This window comes from Crinia signifera, chromosome 6, assembly GCF_055691185.1.
Source record: "Crinia signifera chromosome 6, ASM5569118v1, whole genome shotgun sequence".
NCBI lineage: Eukaryota > Metazoa > Chordata > Amphibia > Anura > Myobatrachidae > Crinia > Crinia signifera.
In genome coordinates, this window is record NC_139222.1 from 286,738,428 (window position 1) to 286,762,740 (window position 24,313).

General features: G+C 51.4%; 2 protein-coding genes across 2 annotated transcripts in view; one reads left to right on the forward strand and one right to left on the reverse strand.

The window, feature by feature from the left end:
• CFAP58 (cilia and flagella associated protein 58) overlaps positions 1-21,421 on the reverse strand; it is a 96,690-nt gene extending 75,269 nt beyond the window's left edge. The window contains 4 exon segments of the mRNA XM_083149863.1: positions 1,709-1,865; positions 11,596-11,744; positions 16,235-16,516; positions 21,328-21,421. Coding sequence (XP_083005989.1) covers positions 1,709-1,865; positions 11,596-11,744; positions 16,235-16,516; positions 21,328-21,336 — 597 coding nt within the window. The 5' untranslated portion in view covers positions 21,337-21,421.
• The window catches only part of ITPRIP (inositol 1,4,5-trisphosphate receptor interacting protein), a 45,422-nt gene continuing 42,525 nt past the window's right edge, over positions 21,417-24,313 (forward strand). The window contains exon 1 of the mRNA XM_083149865.1: positions 21,417-21,486. The gene's annotated coding sequence lies outside the window, so the exon portion shown is untranslated. The remainder of the gene's footprint in view (positions 21,487-24,313) is intronic.

The window sequence follows — 24,313 nt, forward strand, 5'->3', positions numbered from 1 at the left end:
ATCGGGAAAATGTGTCTAAAATCGCCACATAAGTAGACCAGGTTCTGACAGGCGATTTGGCCAGAACCCTGCACAGATCATTGAGATCTGTGCATGGTCCTATCTTAAAAAATGTGTAAAAGTTTTAACTTTTTATTTTTATTTGGTACTCTTTACCTAGCACGGCGCCCACGATGTCCATCGCGGTCATCGGGTGTAAAAAATCGCGGGCACTACAGTAACGGGTGCGATGCGACCGACGCGATGCCCGCGATTTCCCATAGGAATCAATGTTAAATTTTTCAATGGACCCGATTTTTCAGTTCAATGCCTCAATGCCCGCGATTTTGCCATAGGAAACAATGTTAAATGGGCCACAGAGCCCAAATAGGCACCCTTAGCAGTGAAATGTCCCCCACAATTGTTAACGACACCCCACGATCCACGCCAACCCGAAGCGTGGCGAGCGCAGCGAGCCCGTGAGGGGCGGCGGTACGCGTCCTCCGACCTTTTCATACCCCCACTATCCACGTCGGCGTGGAGTTGAGAATAGAATAGTGTGGCGAGCGTAGCGAGCTACCGAGCCCGAAGCGTGGCGAGCGCAGCGAGCCCCGCGAGGGGGCGCGGATACCTTCACAGGTAAACGCGGCCCTACGCGGGCTTCACAGGTATCCTCTGCGCTCGCCACGCTTCGGGCTCGGTGGCTCGCTGCGCTCGCCACACTATTCTATTCTCAACTCCACGCCGACGTGGATAGTGGGGGTATGAAAAGGTCGGAGGACGCGTACCGCCGCCCCTCGCGGGCTCGCTGCGCTCGCCACGCTTCGGGTTCGCGTGGATCGTGGGGTGTCGTTAACAATTGTGGGGGACATTTCACTGCTAAGGGTGCCTATTTGGGCTCTGTGGCCCATTTAACATTGTTTCCTATGGCAAAATCGCGGGCATTGAGGCATTGAACTGAAAAATCGGGTCCATTGAGAAATTTAACATTGATCCCTTTGGGAAATCGCGGGCATCGCGTCGGTCGCGTCGCACCCGTTACTTTAGTGCATGCGATGGACGCGATGCCCGCGATGGGCGCCGTCCTAGGTAAAGAGTACCTTTAATTTTTTTTACACAAATTTGCATATTTCCTCAAATTCGCACATTTTCATGCCTAAATATTACACATTTTCATGCCTAAAATTTGCACATTATCGCACTTCTTCGCACTTTTGTACCCGGAATTCGCACCTCATTAAATATGCGAATTCGCGGCAAAAAATGTGATTTTAAAAAGTGCGATAATGGGCGAATTTAAAAATGACAAAAAAACGCATCCTATGGACACACCTGAACCTGAAGTCCCGGGTCTGCTGCCAGTTCAGAACATGGAATTAGAAACCGGACTTGGGTTTTGGATTGCTTGTAAATGAGTCCACATTAAATGACTTTTAGCTGCTCTTATCAGAAATCACTTACACTTCCGCTCGCACACACGCTCGCACACACGCGATGATTACTCATGGGACCCGTGTGTGTGTGTAATATTGTGTGACTGTGTGTAAGTGTTCATTGTGACCCCACCCTCAGATGCAGCAGTAGGGAGAACTACATCTCCCAGCAAGAAGCCCCTCGTCTCTTATTAGCAGCCCACTCCTCAGCAGAGAGATGTCTGGAAGCCACGGAGAGACCACCGGAGATCACCGGACCAGAAGGATAATTTGTATCTACCATGCCCGAGCCTCACCTGCACCATATTCTCCTCGGCCTCCTCCTTCAGCCTCTCAGCCTCCTGCTGCTCCCGGCTTACATGCATCAGGCTCTCGCGCAGCTTCACCACCTCGGACAGCAGCTGATTCCTCTCCTTGGACAGCTCCTCCTTGATGTTCAGTAAATCATTTAAGCTGAATGGAAAAGAGACACATAGAAACATAGAATGTGACGGCAGATAAGAACCACTTGGCCCATCTAGTCTGCCCCTTTTTAAACATGTTACCTCAAACCATATTTGATCCTTATTTCTTTGTAAGGTTATCAATAAGCCTATCCCAAGCATGTTTACATTGTACTACTGTATTTGCGTCTACCACCTCAGGAGCGCACGCAGGGGGGGGGGGGTTCTGAGTACCCAGAAACTCCCCCAGGAGTCTAAGGGCCCTAGGCTGAAAGCTGAGGGTCCCCTCTTTCCATGGGTACAAGAATTTTAAAAATCGGCCCTTGGGAACCGGAGATATCTGACGTCAAAGCAGTGGTCCCCATCCAAGCCTGTTAATTGCTCTTCCCAGTCAGATATTTCAGGTTCTGTCTGACGTAGAGTTTTTGTGACGGTATATTCCAAAATTGTCTCTACTGTTCCCAGAACCGGAGATATCAGCCTTCCAGCAGCTGGTTACTGCTCCAGCTCCACACACCTGGTATGTAGTTTTATATACTCGTTGGCAGATTGCTCTGCCTCCTGAACTCTGATCCCCTAGTCCCCAATACCATTTGGTAGGTGGGATTCTCTAGATTTTAATTCCATTAAAATCTTAGAAATCTATATCTGGGAACTGGAGATATCTGCAGTCAAGCAAGCTGTCCTCCCACCAGAAAATTATGAATAAGCCCACTCCACTATACACCCCTCCTCTGCATATTAAACATCCTCTACCACCCTGGAAGTTATGTATCAGGACCCCTTCATTCAGCCCAATGCCCCCTTCTCCCACCATCTGTGCAGTAAAGGGGTAATTAGTGGAAATTACTGATCCAGGCCCTACATGCTGAGCAGGTGATATAATACCCCCTACCACCCATGGGACATCAAAGCTTCCCCCAACCCTACCGCTGGAGGATCGTTAGGGGCCCCAATACATTGCTATGCCCAGGGGTCTACACTGCTGTTGACGTGTGTGTGTGTGTGTGTGTGTGTGTGCGCACATATATATATATATATATATATATATATCTCTTATATATTTAGCCAGATCTGTCACTCAAGGCAGTGTAGAGAACAGTGGGCGGGGTTACACGGGTGATTGACAGGCCCGTCCACCGTTATCCACACTGCAAAACCTGCGACCTAAAGTTCTACACAGCCCTGTGTCCTACACAACACAACTCCCACACTATCCGCCCCCTCCTCGCAAACCACTACCCATGTCCGCCCAAGTTCCTGCCCACATTCACGTACAAGGGCCGTCCCCCCACACCCGGGTGATTGACAGACTGCCTTACACACATACACAGATCCGGCCCCCCGCACAGTGTTACCACCCCAGCCACAACCACTCCCCCTGCCCAGTACCCGAGCAGCCGGAAATCCAGCGGGACCTCCCGGAGTACTGTACATATTCTTCATGCCCTGACAGCAGGGAGCACCGCGCCTGATCTTCCTGCAGACCATCTGCCTGCATACCCCCCAACTCTCTATTTGACACCTGCGGGAGCGTGGCTTATGCAAATTAGGCGCGGATTATGCAAATGAGGACACGCACCTTTTATGATCAGTTTGCCTCTGATTTGGCACACCACACTCCCCCAACCGCGCTACTAATGCACCCACCCAAACCACCACCACACCCAAACCTCCTAACCCCCAGGACCCCTGCAACCAGCCGCCGCAACACTGCACCTGCCCATCCCCCAACCACATTACACGCCCACCCATCCATCCCTCCCATGTCGCCATCCTCCCCACACCAATAAGCACCCTCCCCCACCCACAGCACACGCCTGCACTACACTCACACCCCCCATCCAACTGTCTGCATCCTTTTTTCCGTTCCGCAGTACCCCTGCAACCAGCCGCCTCAATACAAGTTGGCCATTCCCCTCCTACATTACACATGCACCCATCCGTCCCCCCACCCACACAAACCACCACCACCCCCACACTTCACACACCCATGCAACTGCCCGTCACGCAACCAGTCCACCCCCCCACCTAACCAACATACACCACCCACACCTTACGTGGAACTCTAACACCCACAGAATCCCCCCACCTGACCCTTGCCCACCCACAAACACCCTCACTACACATGGTACACTCGCACACCACCCTCACCCACCCACAGCACTACCCCCGCCACTCCACCACCAATGGTACAGCGGACTTTACCACAGCACACCAAAACCCCCTCAACCCGCAGTATCCATGCACCCACCCATGCCAACACCCGCCCATCACCTACCCGCGCACTAATCCCTCTCCCAAAAGCACTACCCTTGCTGCTACATCCGCAGTTCCATCGCATATGCACCCACAAACACGGCGCACCCCCCGCACCTGACCAACCCACATGGCCCACCTCCCAACATACACTTCACCACACACAGTATCCCCACACCCACCACTTCACAACACACACCAACCGCTAACACTTTTCAACACCCTTGCACCCAACCCTCCACCACCCACCACACCCCTACCTACATCACCCCCCCCCTTTAACACCCACCACACCTCCACATCCCCTGCATCGCATACTCTCCCAGCTACAGCTCACCTACACCTGCCCATCCCACACCCACAGCATCTTACTAAAGTTGCAATAAAAAACACATCCTTCATAATGATAAATAAATTATATTTAACGCAATAAAAATATTCACAGTTTAAGGGGGCGCCCGTAGGGCGCGATGAATTACCTAGTATATATATATATATATATATATATATTTTTTTTTTATTATTATTATTATTATTTATATACATTTGGTCTATCTATAATACTTATCGGCATATACTGGGTCACCTAAGTGTTCATCTCCGTGCTTTGCTCCGCCTCTCTGGAAACCCCCTTCTGAAAATCCTGCGTTTGCCACTGCACCTCTGATGGAAGGCTATTCCACTTATCTACTACTCTTTCTGTGAAGTAATTCTTCCTCAAATTTCCCCTGAATCTTCCTCCCTCTAGTGTCAGTGCATGTCCTCGTGTTCTGCTGCTCCTCTTCCTGTGACTAATGTCTCCCACCTGTACCTTCCTCCCTCTAGTGTCAGTGCATGTCCTCGTGTTCTGTTGCTCCTCTTCCTGTGAGGAATGTCTCCCACCTGTACCTTCCTCCCCCTAGTGTCAGTGCATGTCCTCGTGTTCTGTTGCTCCTCTTCCTGTGACTAATGTCTCCCACCTGCACCTTCCTCCCCCTAGTGTCAGTGCATGTCCTCGTGTTCTGTTGCTCCTCTTCCTGTGACTAATGTCTCCCACCTGTACCTTCCTCCCCCTAGTGTCAGTGCATGTCCTTGTGTTCTGCTGCTCCTCTTCCTGTGACTAATGTCTCCCACCTGTACCTTCCTCCCCCTAGTGTCAGTGCATGTCCTTGTGTTCTGTTGCTCCTCTTCCTGTGACTAATGTCTCCCACCTGCACCTTCCTCCCCCTAGTGTCAGTGCATGTCCTCGTGTTCTGCTGCTCCTCTTCCTGTGACTAATGTCTCCCACCTGTACCTTCCTCCCTCTAGTGTCAGTGCATGTCCTCGTGTTCTGCTGCTCCTCTTCCTGTAAAGAATGTCTCCCACCTGTACATTTCTCCCTCTAGTGTCAGTGCATGTCCTCGTGTTCTGCTGCTCCTCTTCCTGTGACTAATGCCTCCCACCTGTACCTTCCTCCCTCTAGTGTCAGTGCATGTCCTCCTGTTCTGCTGCTCCTCTTCCTGTGACTAATGTCTCCTACTTGTACCTCCCTCCCTCTAGTGTCAGTGCATGTCCTCGTGTTGTTCTTCTTCTTCGTGGCTACCCCCCACTCCCTTTACCCATTGAATGCATTTCTGATCTGTCTAGCTTAATTATATATATACTAGGTGATTCATCGCGCCCTACGGGCGCTCTTCACACCGTCGTAAGGGGCTGCGCCCCCTTAATTTGTGAACGTTTGTATATGAGAAATATGGTTAGAATTGTATGAAAGATGCCCTGTATTGCAACTTAGGTGTCCGCGAATCGCGGGAGGGGGGGTCGCGGAGGGTGCCGCGAATTGCAGGAGGGGGGGTCGCGGGGGGTGCCGTGAATTGCAGGAGGGGGGGTTGTGGGGGGGTGGATGCTGCGAATCGCGGGAGGGGAGGGATTGCAGAGAATCGCGGGAGGGGGGTCGCGGGGTGGCTTGCCGCAAATCGCGGGAGGGGGGTTACGGGGGCGGGGGTTGCGGCGAATCATGGTAAGGGGGGTCGCGGGGGGTGTGCCGTGAATCACGGGAGGGGGGGTCACGGGGTGGGGTGCCGAGAATCGCGGGGGGGTGTGTGTGCCGTGAATCGCGGGAGTGGGGGTTGCGGGGGGGGTGGGGGGGGGGGGTGTGACGCGAATCGCCACAAGAAAAAAATCAACACAGAAAGGTCAACACATTTAAATGTTGACATAAGTGTGGCACTTCATTGGTGTCCATGTCGACACATGAGAATGAATATGAAAATATTCAAAAAATGACAAAAAAACTTCAAAAACTCATGTCAACCTTTTTCATTGTCGACCATAGCCATGTCAGTGTTTTCCATGTGCAATTTAATTCTGGAGCTGCCGCGAATCACGGGGGGGTGCCGCGAATTGCGGGAGGGGGGGTCGCAGGGGTGGGTGCCGCGAATTGCGGGAGGGCGGGGTTCACAGGGGTTCCGGTGGGGGGTTGCCGCGAATTGCGGGAGGTGGGGGGTCACGGGGGGTGCCGCGAATCGCGGGAGGGGGGGTTGCGGGGGGGTGTGACGCGAATCGCCACAAGAAAAAATCAACACAGAAAGGTCAACACATGTAAATGTTAACATAAGTGTGCCACTTCATTGGTGTCCATGTCGACACATGACAATGAATATGAAAAAATTTAAAAAAATTAAAAATAAATCTTCAAAAACTCATGTCAACCTTTTTTATTGTCGACCATAGCCATGTCAGTGTTTTGCATGTGCCATTTAATCCTGGGGCTGCTGCGAATTGCGGGGGGGGGTTGCCGCGAATCGCGGGAGGGGGGTCGCAGGGGGGGTGCCGCCAATCGTGCAAGGGGGGGTCGCGGGGGGGTTCTTTTTGCCGCGAATCGCGGGAGGGAGGTCGCGGGGGGGGTGTTTTTTCCGCGAATCGGGGGGGGGTCACGGGGGAGGGTTTGCCGCGATTCGCGGGAGGGGGGGTCGCGGGGTGGTGGTGGTTATGCCGCGAATTGCGGGAGGGGTCGTGGGGGGGTTCTTTTTGCAGCGAATCGCGGGAGGGGGGGTCGCGGGGGTGTTTTTGCTGCGAATCGCGGTAGGGGGGGTCGCGGGGGAGCGGGTGTTTTTGCCGCGAATCGCGGGAGGGGGGGGCGCGCGGGGGGGGGAGGTTTTGCCGCAAATCGCGGGAGGGGGGCGCTCACCTGGTGGCTGTGGAGTAGCAGTGCTGGGCAACATGGGAAGGCAGTGGGTGTCTGGCACTGTCTGTGGGCTCACTGGGCTGGTTCTCTGTCACATACCTCCCAACATGACCCTCTCCAGGAGGGACACAATGCTCTGTTTCTAGACTTCCCCTTAATGTATGATTGCCATCACCTGTTTTAAACAGGTTAATTTCTCAGAAAGGTGTTCAGCACAGATGAAGGCAATCACACATTAAGAGGAAAGTCCAGGAACAGAGCGTTATAGACACAGACACCCACTTTGAGTGACAGATGTAGCCAAATATATAGGAGATATATATATATATATATTTTTTTTTTTTTTTTTTAAAGGTCCGTGTGTCTTAATCGCTCCGCTACCACCAGAGTCAGCGAGGGAAGCGCAGTGCGTGACGCGTAGCACTGCGACCCCCTGACTTCTGAGGCATTAACCGGCCACAAGGCACAATCGTGATCGAGCATTGTGCTCCTTTGCCGCATATATGATTGCGCTCTAGCCGCTACTATCTGTACTCTGTGTCACATACACAGTTAACTATACGGAGACTTATTCCCTAATATACCGTACCTAATAAAGCTTATTTAAAAGACAGTTTCTCAGAACACTAATTGAAAGTGAATACATTACTAGTAAGGGAACGGGGGTCCCACGTCGCATGGATAAAGATATCCATTTTTACTACATGTTATATGTTTAATGTCTTGTGTCTGTTAAATTTTCGCTACATTTTATCTATCTAATTAAATAAAGGTTACATTTTAATACGTATTCTTTGGGTGCACCACACAGTGACATCCCGTTTCTGTCCCCATGAACTTCTGTCCTCGTGTTCTGCTGCTCCTCTTCCTGTGAAGAATGTCTCCCACCTGTACCTTCCTCCCTCTAGTGTCAGTGCGTGTCCTCGTGTTCTGCTGCTCCTCTTCCTATGACTAATGTCTCCCACCTGTACCTTCCTCCCCCTAGTGTCAGTGCATGTCCTCGTGTTCTGTTGCTCCTCTTCCTGTGAGGAATGTCTCCCACCTGTACCTTCCTCCCTCTAGTGTCAGTGCATGTAATCGTGTTCTGCTGCTCCTCTTCCTGTGAAGAATGTCTCCCACCTGTACCTTCCTCCCCCTAGTGTCAGTGCATGTCCTCGTGTTCTGCTGCTCCTCTTCCTGTGAAGAATGTCTCCCACCTGTACCTTCTTCCCTCTAGTGTCAGTGCATGTCCCCGTGTTCTGCTGCTTCTCTTCCTGTGATTAATGTCTCCCACCTGTACCTTCCACCCCCTAGTGTCAGTGCGTGTCCTCGTGTTCTGCTGCTCCTCGTCCTGTGATTAATGTCTCCTACCTGTACCTTCCACCCCCTAATGTCAGTGCATGTCCTCGTGTTCTGCTGCTCCTCTTCCTGTGACTAATGTCTCCCACCTGTACCTATCTCCCTCTAGTGTCAGTGCATGTCATCGTGTTCTGCTGCTCCTCTTCCTGTGAAGAATGTCTCCCTCCTGTTCCTTCCTCCCTCCAGTGTCAGTGCATGTCCTCGTGTTCTGCTGCTCCTCTTCCTGTGAAGAATGTCTCCCACCTGTACCTTCCTCCCTCTAGTGTCAGTGCGTGTCCTCGTGTTCTGCTGCTCCTCTTCCTGTGACTAATGTCTCCCACCTGTACCTTCCTCCCCCTAGTGTCAGTGCATGTCCTCGTGTTCTGCTGCTCCTCTTCCTGTGACGAATGTCTCCCACCTGTACCTTCCTCCACTAGTGTCAGTGCATGTCCTCGTGTTCTGCTGCTCCTCTTGCTGTGAAGAATGTCTCCCACCTGTACCTTCCTCCCCTAGTGTCAGTGCGTGTCCTCGTGTTCTGCTGCTCCTCTTCCTGTGAAGAATGTCTCCCACCTGTACCTTCCTCCCCCTAGTGTCAGTGCGTGTCCTCGTGTTCTGCTGCTTCTCTTCCTGTGAAGAATGTCTCCCACCTGTACCTTCCTCCCCTAGTGTCAGTGTCCTCGTGTTCTGCTGCTCCTCTTCCTGTGAAGAATGTCTCCCACCTGTACCTTCCTCCCCCTAGTGTCAGTGCGTGTCCTCGTGTTCTGCTGCTCCTCTTCCTGTGACTAATATCTCCCACCTGTACCTTCCTCCCCCTAGTGTCATTGCATGTCCTCGTGTTCTGCTGCTCCTCTTCCTGTGAAGAATGTCTCCCACCTGTACCTTCCTCCCCCTAGTGTAAGTGCATGTCCTCGTGTTCTGCTGCTCCTCTTCCTGTGACGAATGTCTCCCACCTGTACCTTCCTCCCCTAGTGTCAGTGCATGTCCTCGTGTTCTGCTGCTCCTCTTCCTGTGAAGAATGTCTCCCACCTGTACCTTCCTCCCCTAGTGTCAGTGCATTTCCTCGTGTTCTGCTGCTCCTCTTCCTGTGAAGAATGTCTCCCACCTGTACCTTCCTCCCCTAGTGTCAGTGCGTGTCCTCGTGTTCTGCTGCTCCTCTTCCTGTGACTAATGTCTCCCTCCTGTACCTTCCTCCCCTAGTGTCAGTGCATGTCCTCGTGTTCTGCTGCTCCTCTTCCTGTGAAGAATGTCTCCCACCTGTACCTTCCTCTCCTAGTGTCAGTGCGTGTCCTCGTGTTCTGCTGCTCCTCTTCCTGTGACTAATGTCTCCCACCTGTACCTTCCCCCCCCTACTGTCAGTGCATGTCCTCGTGTTCTGCTGCTCCTATTCCTGTGAAGAATGTCTTCCACCTGTACCTTCCTCCCCCAGTGTCAGTGCGTGTCCTCGTGTTCTGCTGCTCCTCTTCCTGTGACTAATGTCTCCCACCTGTACCTTCCTCCCCCTAGTGTCAGTGCATGTCCTCGTGTTCTGCTGCTCCTCTTCCTGTGACGAATGTCTCCCACCTGTACCTTCCTCCCCTAGTGTCAGTGCATGTCCTCGTGTTCTGCTGCTCCTCTTCCTGTGAAGAATGTCTCCCACCTGTACCTTCCTCCCCCTAGTGTAAGTGCATGTCCTCGTGTTCTGCTGCTCCTCTTCCTGTGAAGAATGTCTCCCACCTGTACCTTCCTCCCCCTAGTGTCAGTGCATGTCCTCGTGTTCTGCTGCTCCTCTTCCTGTGAAGAATGTTTCCCACCTGTACCTTCCTCCCTCTAGTGTCAGTGCATGTCCTCGTGTTCTGCTGCTCCTCTTCCTGTGACTAATGTCTCCCACCTGTACCTTCCTCCCTCTAGTGTCAGTGCATGTCCTCGTGTTCTGCTGCTCCTCTTCCTGTGACTAATGTCTCCCACCTGTACCTTCCTCCCCCTAGTGTCAGTGCATGTCCTCGTGTTCTGCTGCTCCTCTTCCTGTGATTAATGTCTCCCACCTGTACCTTCCTCCCCCTAGTGTCAGTGAATGTCCTCGTGTTCTGCTGCTCCTCTTCCTGTGACTAATGTCTCCCACCTGTACCTTCTTCCCTCTAATGTCAGTGCATGTCCTCGTGTTCTGCTGCTCCTCTTCCTGTGACTAATGTCTCCCACCTGTACCTTCCTCCCTCTAGTGTCAGTGCATGTCCTCGTGTTCGGTTGCTCCTCTTCCTGTGAAGAATGTCTCCCACCTGTACCTTCCTCCCTCTAGTGTCAGTGCATGTCCTCGTGTTCTGCTGCTCCTCTTCCTGTGAAGAATGTCTCCCACCTGTACCTTCCTCCCCCTAGTGTCAGTGCATGTCCTCGTGTTCTGCTGCTCCTCTTCCTGTGACTAATGTCTCCCACCTGTACCTTCCTCCCCCTAGTGTCAGTGCATGTCCTCGTGTTCTGCTGCTCCTCTTCCTGTGAAGAATGTCTCCCACCTGTACCTTGTTAAAACCCTTGATATATGTGAAAGTTTCTATCATGTCCCCCCTTTCCCTTCTCTGCTCTAAAGTATACATATTAAGATCTTTTAGTCTTTCCTGGTACGTTTTGTGATGTAGGCCATGCACCATTTTAGTTGCGCTTCTTTGTACAGTCTCTAATGTATTTATATCCTTACTGAACACAATACTCTAGGTGAGGTCGTACCAATGACCTATACAGTGGCATTATTACTTCTTTCTTCCTACTGCTGATACCTCTCCCTATGCAACCAAGCATCTGACTTGCCTTCTTCATTGCTCTGTTACATTGCCTACCTGTGTAATATAGCTATAGCAGACCTGCTCACTAAGCAGTATACATTTGCTGCTTAGCGAGTTGCTTAACTCCGTCCACCGGACAATGGACACCGAACCCTCCCAGCTACAAGACTGGGAGAGGGACCTACATAACCATTATAGACTGCAGGAGGTATATACCACCAGCAGTGACACACACACACACACACATATATTCCTCTGGATCCCCTTGCCTGTGCTCTTGGCCCGCTGACAGTCCCGATCCTTGTTCCACCAGTGCAGTCAGGTTATTGATTTCCTCCTTCAGAGACTGGACGGTTTCCTTGGACTGCTGCTCCTTTGTGTAAGCCGCGTCCACCATCTTCCAGGCCTTCTCTATCTCCTGAGACAGGTGTAATACACACGTATCAGACTCTCAGTGTAACAATGCCCGTATGCCTGTATACAGGGGCTGAATCAGGGGTGCAGGCACGTCATGGAAATAACTAACCATATCTGGCCTAAGCTTGTTCAGCTTCTGTGGGCTACATGCAAAAGCAGCCTATATTTTCCCTGCATGCAAACATAATGCATGAACCCACCTCCTCCCAGCGCAGCATGGTGTGCACAGTCACTTGCTCAGCCCTATTAAAGTAAAGGTGGCCATACACCTACAGATCAATTGTCAGATCTGTCTGGTTGGAACAAAAACCTGGTAATATCTGAGTGACAGTTTGTCAGTTTTCCAGCATTTCAAAGCAAATGGTCAACTGTCATCTGCTCTCATCCATTACCAGGATTTTGTTCCAACCAGCCAGATCAGACAATAGATCTGTAGATGTATGGCCAGCTTTAGTGTATTGCAGAGGAGGTGCTAGGGGAGGGGCGGCAGCACACTGGTCCCAAAGTCTGGGATATTACTCCAGGTCCCGGCCACTGCGCCACAACCAGAGTCTTTCTCGTCAAAATGTGACTCTCATTGGCATAAATAACACAACTGAGAGCATCAAACTACATTACCGTCTTGCACTGATCAGTGAGACGTGCGACATTTGTAGACATCTGAACCTGCACAAAGTGCTGCTGTGGCTTTTCTAACACCAGGTTCTGCTGTGCTTCATCCGTGGCTTAGGCCCCTTTCACACGCTCCGGCTCCTGACGGGCAGTGAAACCCCGCATGGCCAAAAGCCGTGCCGTACACAGAAGTTAATAATGGGCACGATTGTGTCCATTCACACGGGACGGCCACGGCCCGGTTGCAGCCGGATGTCACCACTGGAAGGGACGGCTGCTGGGCTGTGGCCATCCCCACCATTCTAAACTTCTGTGTGCGGCATGGCTTCTTGGCCGTGCAGGGTTACGTCGCCCGGCAGGAGTCGGAACGTGTGAAAGGGGCCTAAGGGATTATCCAATTAGATGCGAGTTGCCGTGTAAGCGAACGCATCTGCTTGCATGCTAGTGAGGGGACTCATGCGGCAGGGGGGGGGGACAGTCATTTGCCAGGGTGGCGTTTACCTGCTAACTAGGCAGCGAATATATGCAGCCTAGCAAGCAGGTTTGAATTACCCCCAAAGTGATCAGTATAGTTTTGTTGCTCCCATTTGTTTTGGGGTCTTTTTGCCAATAACACACACTCTGCGCAAGAAAGACGTTTCTGGTGGCAGATTCCCCGCCATTATCTAGTGCGGCCGGATGGGTATTTCGGCATGAGGGAAATCATTGTATGATGCCACACGTGTAATTCCGTCATTTCCTCCCACTTACATTGTGATTTATCCTGCCCATTACACTCACTTATAGTAATCCCTCCCGATCCCTCCGCCATTGCTGCCGCTGTAATATGTGTGTAATTACTACTCTATAGTGGTCACTGGAGCAGAGTATACAGTCAGACTTTATTATATTAGTATTCCGTAACACCTGAACATCATAATAATGTGGCCCCCGGTGTCAGCGGAGGCTGCACAGAGCTCAGTGCCAGAAACAAATCTGATCAATGCGCGTCTTTTCATGTAGTGCGGCTTCCATTAGACACTCAGCAAAGAGGACGGAACCGCCCAGATGTCAAATTAACATTCAGACCACCTGCGTGGCGCACAGCACTTATCAGGTGGCTTTGCAGCGATGGCAGAGAGGGCAAAATGCAATTTCATTATTAAAGCAACACGTTAATGGTTCCTGCACAATACAAACGTTGTCGCCTGCCGTCCATCCAAGGATGAGTTTTTAATACACAAACTTGCAGTGTAATGAGATGTGGGGCGCACAGCGCAATGTCAGATAACATAAAAGACTCCAATCTGCAAAAAAAAGGATTTTTGTCTCTTAAACAAGAAGCCCGAGAGTTTAGAATGATCGCTGACACCCATTTAACAGGACAGGAAGAGGGGCGGGTAGTGGTCAGGTGGCGGCTGGTGTCTGCGCTGGGGGCTTATTGTACAGCACGCGGTCTGCGCCATGGATGGGATAATACTCCCACATTTGTACGTGCCTCAGATCAGCGCCTGCATTAATGATAAAATGTCGTCTACACAGAATGGGCGCTGCCCGCTGGCATATCTGTAATGGGTGCATGGTGGGCCCACAACGCACATCCAAAACTCACATAATTGGCATTTGGTGTTCTCATATATCTAGGACAAAGAGAAAATTACAGTATCCTATTGGCGCACAAAAAGCTGCAGTGGGTACAGGGAAATGGAGGTCACCCAACCTTCAATACAGACAAGGAATACAAAGAAAGATTTCCCCTGTCGCACACCGCGCTCACAAACTAGTGTTAGTATCTAAGAGATAGTCCTCGGTGGATAATGTAATCCTCTTCCCAGAAGTGTCTTTTCTTCTTTCTTTACTTTTCTCTCCCTTCTTTCCCCCTTCCTCTCTCCGTGGCGGGAGTATGAAAGAGAAGCAAAAAAGAAGAAGGAATATAGTGTAGTATATTCTAGAACTGGTAATGGATTATTTTATAGCCGCCACCCTAAATAGAAGTGGGAAGTTTTTTATATATATATAAGTCCAGAAGGGTAGCGTACCCTACTCACACCAAGAAAAGGATGTGCTCCTCACATAAAGGTTTCTTTTCATGCCTATGGGTAAGGCTTTTTTTCTATCAGTTCCTCTCCTTCCCCAAGATCAGAATGAATCTCCACCCGGTGCAGGTCAAAAAGAATAAGATTGGGGACGTACCCCACTTACACAACACAGGCCCTTATTCTGGTTGGTGCGGCCAGAGCCGCACACGGGGCTCCGGCCGCACAAACCAATCCCCGCCCACCCTACGGATCGCCACGGCCGTCCGTACACGGACGGCTGGCGATCCGCATAAAAATGGTGGAGGCTACGCCTCCACCATGGTGGGAGCTGCCCCCTGCATTCGATGGTCGTCGACCATCGAAGGCAGGTCCGCACGCCGCGGCAGCTCCCGCAAGCTAAGACCACACGGACAATCGTCCGTGTGGTAGCTTGTATGGGGGCTGAAAGCTGACATCCGGCGACGTCAGCTTTCCGCCCCCATGAGTTGCGTCATGGCCTCATTACCATGCATACGCCCCGCGTTTGCATGGGAACGCCCATGAAACGCGGGGCGTACACATAGGGAAATGAGGGCATGATGCCTCTCACGCCCCTATACGCCCCCTTTGCGGCGGACGAAATACGTCTGCGGCGAAGGGGGCTGCACATGCGCAGATTCACCTCTGCGCATGTGCAGTGTAAAAACATCGGCGGTACGGCCGCACGCGGGCCGTACCGCACGAACAAGAATAAGGGCCACAGTGCGGTTTCAATCCTATCTCGGTTTCTTTAATATAATCTCCTTCTGATTCAAACTCCTTTTCTTATGTCAATAGTTATATATCAAAAGAAGAAGGTATATATATATAAAAAACTTCCCACTTCTATTTAGGGTGGCGGCTATAAAATAATCCATTACCAGTTCTAGAATATACTACACTATATTCCTTCTTCTTTTTTGCTTCTCTTTCATACTCCCGCCACGGAGAGAGGAAGGGGGAAAGAAGGGAGAGAAAAGTAAAGAAAGAAGAAAAGACACTTCTGTGAAGAGGATTACATTATCCACCGAGGACTATCTCTTAGATACTAACACTAGTTTGTGAGCGCGGTGTGCGACAGGGGAAATTTTTCTTTGTAGTTCTCATATATCTGTTCCATCTAGTTGGCGTGACATGAGGGTGTGGCGGGAGTGTGAGATGACTTTGGGCCTAATTCAACCTGACTGCAGGGCACATTTTTCTTTGTAAATGGACAAAACCATGCTGCACTGCAGATGGGGCAGATGGAAGTCAGATTTGGGTGGGGTGTGTTCACACTGAAATCTAATATGCAGTGTAAGAATAAAGCAGCCAGTATTTACCCAGCACAGAAACAAAATATTTACTGTAACTCTCTCTCTGCACGTGTTATATCTGCCCCACCTGCAGTGCAGCATGTTTTTTTTCCATTTGCAAACAAAAGGTCGACATGAGTTTTTCCCATATTTTGGTTGTCAATGTTGACAATTGTCGACATGGACCCTCAATTAGTGTAACACTTACCCTCGTCATGCTCGGCACACTTATTGACTAAGATCTATTTCATATGGGAGGTTGCTATGGGTAACCAATCAGAATCTACTTCTTATTTATTTAGCATCTTCTAGAAGATAACAGGATCTGATTGGTTGCCCATTGAAACGTCCCATCTTAGTAAATTTCCCGCATGTAGATCTATCAGCCAATGAGTGAGGCTGAAATGGCCAAACCCACTACTCAGAGGGGAGGTGACATAGGCTCGGCCCTGTAGTATACGCCCACAGCGGTTAATGCTGACATTATAATAATAATGCGTGGCCCTATATCGGAAGCCATCTGCTGGGGCCACGACATACGGTGTTACCTTCTTTAGTGAGGCGATCGTAGCCTGGTCATCCTGAGACAGTTTCAGGGCTGTGACCACCTTGGCTGAATTAGCCACAATCTCTGCGTTCAGTTCCCGGCATTTGGCCATCAGACGTTTCTCGTTCTCGTAGGATTTCTTCAGGACCCCATGAAGCTTCTCATATTCTATCCGGAACTTCTCCAGACTCTTATCCCCGGTCAGCTCGCTGAGCACCTCCTGGAAATCTTTCTCCAGAAGCTCAAAAGCATTTTCTTCCGGCGCGGCCTTCTCCGCCTTCTCCTGCAACAGCGAAAGGAAAGGAACGTGATTGGTTAGGGCTGATATATTGTAGCTGTAGTGACCAATCGGTAAGAGACAATGCCATCCACTGATGGGCAACACCAAGATGTAAATTTACAAAAGCTTTAGCCCATAGCATCCAATCAGATTATGGGAGGTATTCAATCCCAAACATGACTGTCGGGATGTTCCCAACAGTCGGATTCGTGGCCATTTTCGACCCATTCCGACTGTAACTCGACAGTCGGTATTTAATGTACCGAGTGTCGGAAAGTCTATAAATTGTTGTAACTGATTGTCAGGTAACGGCCATGAATTCGACAATCCGCAGCTGTTTCCGACAAAACAGATCTGACAGCTCAATGCTGTTGGTAACGGAAGCATTGAATGGGTGAGTGTCGCTATTTCCGCCTGCATCCTAGAAAACAGTAGACAGAATCCGATTGGTTACTACTGACAACATCACCTCTTTTCGTTTTGAGAATTTTAAGTACATTTATCCTGTAAGCTTTATCACTGACTTCTTTTGGGTCAATCCTATACTCCGCAGATGGTGCGAGGTGCTGTAAACAAAATCACACACCCCTCGGTTCCTTTTCCGTACCCAATTTTCAATCCGTAAGTTATTATTGTCAATGTCGCATGGGCCTTTATTCTAGTTGATTCGGACAGGAACCGAGTGTTCTTAGCCCCGCCTACCGTACGGATCGCTCACACCATCGGAATGCGGCAAGACGCAGAGCGTACGGACCGCGAGTGGATGTTTTGATTTTTTGTTTTGAACACCTCCTCCATCTGTGGGAACCTCCCCCATCCTGATGGGCCGAGGGGTCAGACAGCTCCGAGTGCTCCAGACCACTCGGACATTTTTCCGTATGAAAGCAGGGATATGGGCGGGCATATGGGCGGGCAGCTGTCATCCGGCTATGTCAGCTGTCCGCTCCCCACACGTGCGCCTTTGCCGGATTACCATAGGTACGCCCAGCGTTTTAATGCGAACGCTCATGAAACGCGGGGCGTACTCATATGGTAATGAGCCCAAACAGCCCTTCACGCCCCTCTCCACCCCCTGCTCGGACGGTTCCGACCAATCATTTTCATGTTCGGACGTGCGAGCCACAGAAACGCCTTTGCACATGCGCAAACACCAAACATCGGCCATCCGACCGCACACGCAGCGGTCCGAATCAATCAGAATAAGGGCCATTGTGGGAATAGGATTGACCCCTGTTTTTGTTCTTACTATTGGCTTTCCGCTACAGAGTATAACAACCCACCGATGCTGTGATGGGGAAACAGATGTTGGTACATAAACCACAATTCTAACTAGTAAAAGAGGTTTGTGGCTCCACAGGGGCCAAACTGTCTTTATTGCAAAATACTGGTGTAGGCGAGCGGAACGTCCGGTGACAGGTGACGGGAGAATGCTCGCACCTTGTCACCCCTGAGCGAGTATGTAAAACCAGCGGAGCGCGCAGCATCGTCAGGACCTTAATGTGTCACCTGGGGAGCGGCTGCGCGGCAGGGGGGCTGTTCTGTGATGACATGACTGACAAGTAAGAGTTCAGGATTGTCAAATCCAACTCAGACATCTACTGACAACAACCATTTCCTTTATACTGTATTTATCCAGCAGAATGTGAGCAACAGAGCTTAGAACCGGGAAGTATTGGGTTAAAGAACCGCACTCGAGCCTAGGTGAGCGCTATGAGGGTGATTCACTAGTGATTGGACGGGGCCGTATTCGTCCCGATAGTGGGGGGTAGGCGCATGCATGTGTTTGCGCATGTGCAGACCCCCCTGTGCGTACACTTGCAGAGGCTTTCGTACAGGTAGGGGAGGGAGGAGGGCGGACAGGGGCGGACACTGGCCCAGAGCAGGGGAACAGGCAGTGTGTTATGGGCGTTTCTCTGGGAGCACAGGTGGGCCAATGCCTGCTCAGGGCAGACAGCTGTCCCCATATAATACTGACCCCTTATCCCACTGTCCCCCATTAAACACTGCACCCTATAACCCCCACATCACACTGTCCCCCATATAATATTGCACCCTTTATCCCACTGTCCCCCATATAGCACTGCACCCTATAACCCCCACATCACACTGTCCCCCATATAATACTGCCCCCTTTATCCCACTGACCCCCATATAGCACTGCACCCTATAACCCCCCACATCCCAGTCCCCCATATAATACTGCCCCCCATATAGCACTGCACCCTATAACCCACCACATCATACTGTCCCCCATATAAAACAGCCCCCTTTATCCCACTGTCCCCCATATAGCACTGCACCCTACAGCGGCGTAGCTACGTTTTGGGCGCCCCCCCCCGCCGCCCATTCAAACCCCCCCAATCCCCCGCAGCCTTACCTTTCGCGCTGGTCCCAGCGGCTCCGTTCTTCTGCTGAGGACCACCACAAAATGGCCGCCCCCATACAGCAAACAATTTCAGAGAACTGTGTGCTATATGGGGGCGGCCATTTTGTGGTGGTCCTCAGCAGAAGAACGGAGCCGCCGGGACCAGCGAAATAGGTAAGCCTGCGGGGGATTGGGGGGAGGTGTAACTATAGCACCGCAGCCCCCGGCGCCCCCATATGCACAGCGCCCCCCCCCCCCCCCCGCGGTGGCGGGGGCTGCGGTGCTATAGTTACGCCAGTGGCACCCTATAACCCCCACATCCCACTGTCCCCCATATAATACTGCCCCCTTATCCCACTGTCCCCCATATAGCACTGCACCCTATAACCCCCACATCCCACTGTCCCCCATATAATACTGCCCCCTTATCCCACTGTCCCCCATATAACACTGCACCCTATAACCCCCACATCACACTGTCCCCCATATAATACTGCCCCCTTATTCCACTGTCCCCCATATAACCCCCACATTACACTGTCCCCCATATAATACTGCCCCCTTTATCCCACTGTCCCCCATATAATACTGCACCCTTTATCCCACTGTCCCCCATATAGCACTGCACCCTATAACCCCCCACATCATAGAGAGACACGGAGCAAAAGGATGTGGTATAGGGTTCCTACAGTCATTATCCCGACATCGGGATCCCGACTGGCTGGACCCAGACAGCATGGTGAGTGCAACAAAGCCCCTTGCGGGCACGGTGGCTCTCTACGCGCGCCACCTATTCTATTCTCCCTCTATGGGGGTCGTGGACCCCTACGAGGGAGAATAGCCGGTGGCCAGCGGGCCCCCATGTGTCGGGGTTTTGACTGTTGGGATCCCAACGGTCAGAACCCCATCCGGCACCTGGAGCAATACTGATGGTGACAATTCCAGGGAGGATAGATAGATTTGAGTATCATCAGCGTAGGGGTGATACTGAAATCCAAAACAGATGATTAGTTTAAAAAATGAGGAGGTACAGATTGAGAAAACCAGAGGACCTAAGACTGAGCCTTGTGGTACTCCAACGGACAGACGTAGTGAGGAGGAGGTAGAATCAGAGAAGCGATCACTATTAGATAGGTCGGAAGAGAACCAGGAAAGGGCTGTGTCCTGAAGGGATTGTACTGTTTGTATGAGAGTGGTCGACAGTGTCAAAGGCAGCAAAGAGATCTAGAAGAATAAGAAGTGAGAAATACTCCCCTATATGGCACTGCCTCCCCCCATATATTACACTGTCCCGCCCCGTATATGGCACTCCCCTCATATATTACACTGTCCCGCCCCCTATATGGCACTGCCCCCCATATATCTCACACGGTCCCCTCCCCTATATGGCACTCCCTCCCCCCCATATACCACACTGACTTGTCTCCTATATGGCACTGCCCCCCCCCATATATCACACTGTCCCGCCCCCTATATGGCACTGCCCCCCATATATCTCACACGGTCCCCTCCCCTAGATGGCACTCCCTCCCCCCCATATACCACACTGACTTGTCTCCTATATGGCACTACCCCCCCCCCCCCCATATACCACACTGTCCCATCCCCCATATGACACTGCCCCCCCCCCCCATATATCACACTGTCCCGCCCCCTATATGGCACTGCCCCCCATATATCTCACACGGTCCCCTCCCCTATATGGCACTCCCTCCCCCCCATATACCACACTGACTTGTCTCTTATATGGCACTGCCCCCCCCCCCCCATATACCACACTGTTCCATCCCCCATATGGCACTGCCCCCCCCCCATATATCACACTGTCCCGCCCCCTATATGGCACTGCCCCCCATATATATCACACTGTCCCGTCCCCTAAATGGCACTGCTGCCCCCCCTCATATTTCACACTGTCCCACCCCCCATATGGCACCGCATCCCCCCCCCCCCCTCTACATATGACACTGCTCCCCCCCCCCCCCCATAAAGCACTGCTCCCCCATATGACACTGCTCCAATCATAAAACACTGCTCCCCCCATAAGGCACTTCCTCCCTCCATATATCACACTGTCCCGTCCCCCATAAAACACTGTCCCCCCCCCCCCCCCATAAGGCACTTCCTCCCCCCATATATCACACTGTCCCGTCCCCCATAAAACACTGTCCCCCCCCCCCCCCCATAAGGCACTTCCTCCCCCCATATATCACACTGTCCCGTCCCCCATAAAACACTGTGCCCCCCCATAAGGCACTTCCTCCCACCATATATCACACTGACCTGTCCCCCATAAAACACTGCTCCCCCCATAAGGCACTTCCTCCCCCCATATATCACACTGACCTGTCCCCCATAAAACACTGCTCCCCCCATAAGGCACTTCCTCCCCCCGTATATCACACTGGTGTCCCGGCGTCCCCCATATGGCACTGTCCCCCGGCCTCACCTCAGACATGATGCCGCCGTCTCCCTGAGCCCAGTTCGCGTCCTTTCCGTATCCTAGCAACTCAGGCAGCGCATGCGCAGAAGCAGTGCTCAGAGACCGGCCTGGAGGCTGCCGTCGCCATGTTCGCTCCTGGCAGCTGCTGTTATTTGCTCCTTCCCGGTATTTATTATTGCTTTATTGTCTGCGATAGACAGTGAGGGGAGGAGGGCGGCTGTGTGTACAGATAACTCGCAGGGTTTGTACCAGGAGAGTTCATAAATGGACAGAGAAACATGGGCAGCTTGCCTCCCAATATCACCCATTGCTGCTGCTGGCCTGCACCCTATATAGAATGGCAAATGTCAGAAGAAGGTGACAGTGGGGTTATTCTGGTCCACACACTCACATGCGAATTCGCATGTGAGCTCGATGTTTTTTTAAATGTGCTGCATGGGGTCGCTGTACCATTGTCATGGTGTGTCGCTGTACCGTTGTCATGGTGTGTCGCTGTACCGGTGTCATGGTGTGTCGCTGTACCGGTGTCATGGTGTGTCGCTGTACCGGTGTCAGGGTGTGTCGCTGTACCGGTGTCAGGGTGTGTCGCTGTACCGGTGTCAGGGTGTGTCGCTGTACCGGTGTCATGGTGTGTCGCTGTACCGGTGTCAGGGTGTGTCGCTGTACCGGTGTCAGGGTGTGTCGCTGTACCGGTGTCAGGGTGTGTCGCTGTACCGTTGTCATGGTGTGTCGCTGTACCGGTGTCAGGGTGTGTCGCTGTACCGGTGTCAGGGTGTGCCGCTGTACCGGTGTCAGGGTGTGCCGCTGTACCGGTGTCAGGGTGTGCCTCTGTACCGGTGTCAGGGTGTGTCGCTGTACCGGTGTCATTGTGTGTCGCTGTACCGGTGTCAGGGTGTGTCGCTGTACCGGTGTCAGGGTGTGTCGCTGTACCGTTGTCATGGTGTGTCGCTGTACCGTTGTCATGGTGTGTCGCTGTACCGGTGTCAGGGTGTGTCGCTGTACCGGTGTCAGGGTGTGTCGCTGTACCGGTGTCAGGGTGTGTCGCTGTACCGGTGTCATGGTGTGTCGCTGTACCGGTGTCATGGTGTGTCGCTGTACCGGTGTCATGGTGTGTCGCTGTACCGGTGTCAGGGTGTGACGCTGTACCGGTGTCAGGGTGTGTCGCTGTACCGGTGTCAGGGTGTGTCGCTGTACCGGTGTCATGGTGTGTCGCTGTACCGGTGTCATGGTGTGTCGCTGTACCGGTGTCATGGTGTGTCGCTGTACCGTGTCATGGTGTGTCGCTGTACCGGTGTCATGGTGTGTCGCTGTACCGGTGTCATGGTGTGTCGCTGTACCGGTGTCATGGTGTGTCGCTGTACCGGTGTCATGGTGTGTCGCTGTACCGGTGTCATGGTGTGTCCCTCTACCGGTGTCAGAGTGTCACTCTACCGGTGTCATGGTGTGCCACTGTACCGGTGTCAGGGTGTGTCACTATACAGGCATCAGGTTGTGTCGCTATACCGGTGTCAGGGTGTGTCGCTGTATTGGTTTCAGGGTGTGCCGCTGCAACGGCGTCAAGGTTTGTCCCTTTACCGGTGTCCGGGTATGTCACTGTACTGATGTCAGAGTGTGTCACTGCACCGGTGTCAGGGTGAAGAGATATCAGAGTGTGTTGATGTTCCGGTACTAGTACCATAACAGTCTACCAGTGTCAGGGTGTGTTACTGTACCAGTGTACCAGTGTCAGGGTGTGTTACTGTAGCAGTGCCAGGGTGTGTTACTGTACCAGTGTCAGGTTGTATCAGTGTCAGGGTGTGTCGCTGTACTGGTGTCAGGTTGTACCAGTGTCAGGGTGTGTCGCTGTACTGGTGTCAGTAGTTTAGGTGTACATTTTATCCCTCCTGAAGATGGCCATGTATGAGTTAGAGATGTAATAAAGTGGATAATGAGGGTGGGGAAACATGTTGGGGTTGTAGTTCCTATGGGGGGTATTCAATTAAGTGCTGTTTTTTCAAATAGTTGAAAATTTTCACTTTTCGCTGTTTTTAGGTCGAATTTGCACAAATTTAATTAAAGTGCAGATTTTTTTAAAAACATGTGGATCAGCCAATTACTCACCAATCCAGGTGGTTTTATCGAAATTGCTCCTATTATTTGACTATTTGTTTAGTAATTTTTTCGTTAAATCTGTTTCAACAAAAAAAATTGAAACTGCATAGGTGAAAAATGACTAAAAGTCATCTGAAAACATCCGAAATTGTATACTAAAGTCTGATTTTTTTGTTTGGGTGTAGTGTACTATGAATTAGATTTGGGTGAGTTATTTTGTTTCTGTGCAGGGAAAATACTGGGGTGTAGTGTCCTATGTCTGTATAGGGTGTAATAGATGTATTATGGTCAGTGGTCAGGACATGTTGGGGTGTAGTGTCCTGTGTCTGTATAGGGTGTAATAGATGTATTATGGTCGGCGGTCAGGACATGTTGGGGTGTAGTGTCCTATGTCTGTATAGGGTGTAATAGATGTATTATGGCCAGCGGTCAGTACATGTTGGGGTGTAGCGTCCTATGTCTGTATAGGGTGTAATAGATGTATTATGGTCAGTGGTCAGGACATGTTGGGGTGTAGCGTCCTATGTCTGTATAGGGTGTAATAGATGTATTATGGCCGGCGGTCAGGACATGTTGGGGTGTAGTGTCCTATGTCTGTACAGGGTGTAATAGATGTATTATGGCCGGCGGTCAGGACATGTTGGGGTGTAGTGTCCTATGTCTGTATAGGGTGTAATACATGTATTATGGTCGGTGGGCAGGACATGTTGGGGTGTAGTGTCCTATGTCTGTATAGGGTGTAATAGATGTATTATGGCCAGCGGTCAGGACATGTTGGGGTGTAGTGTCCTATGTCTGTATAGGGTGTAATAGATGTATTATGGCCGGCGGTCAGTACATGTTGGGGTGTAGCGCCCTATGTCTGTATAGGGTGTAATAGATGTATTATGGCCGGTGGTCA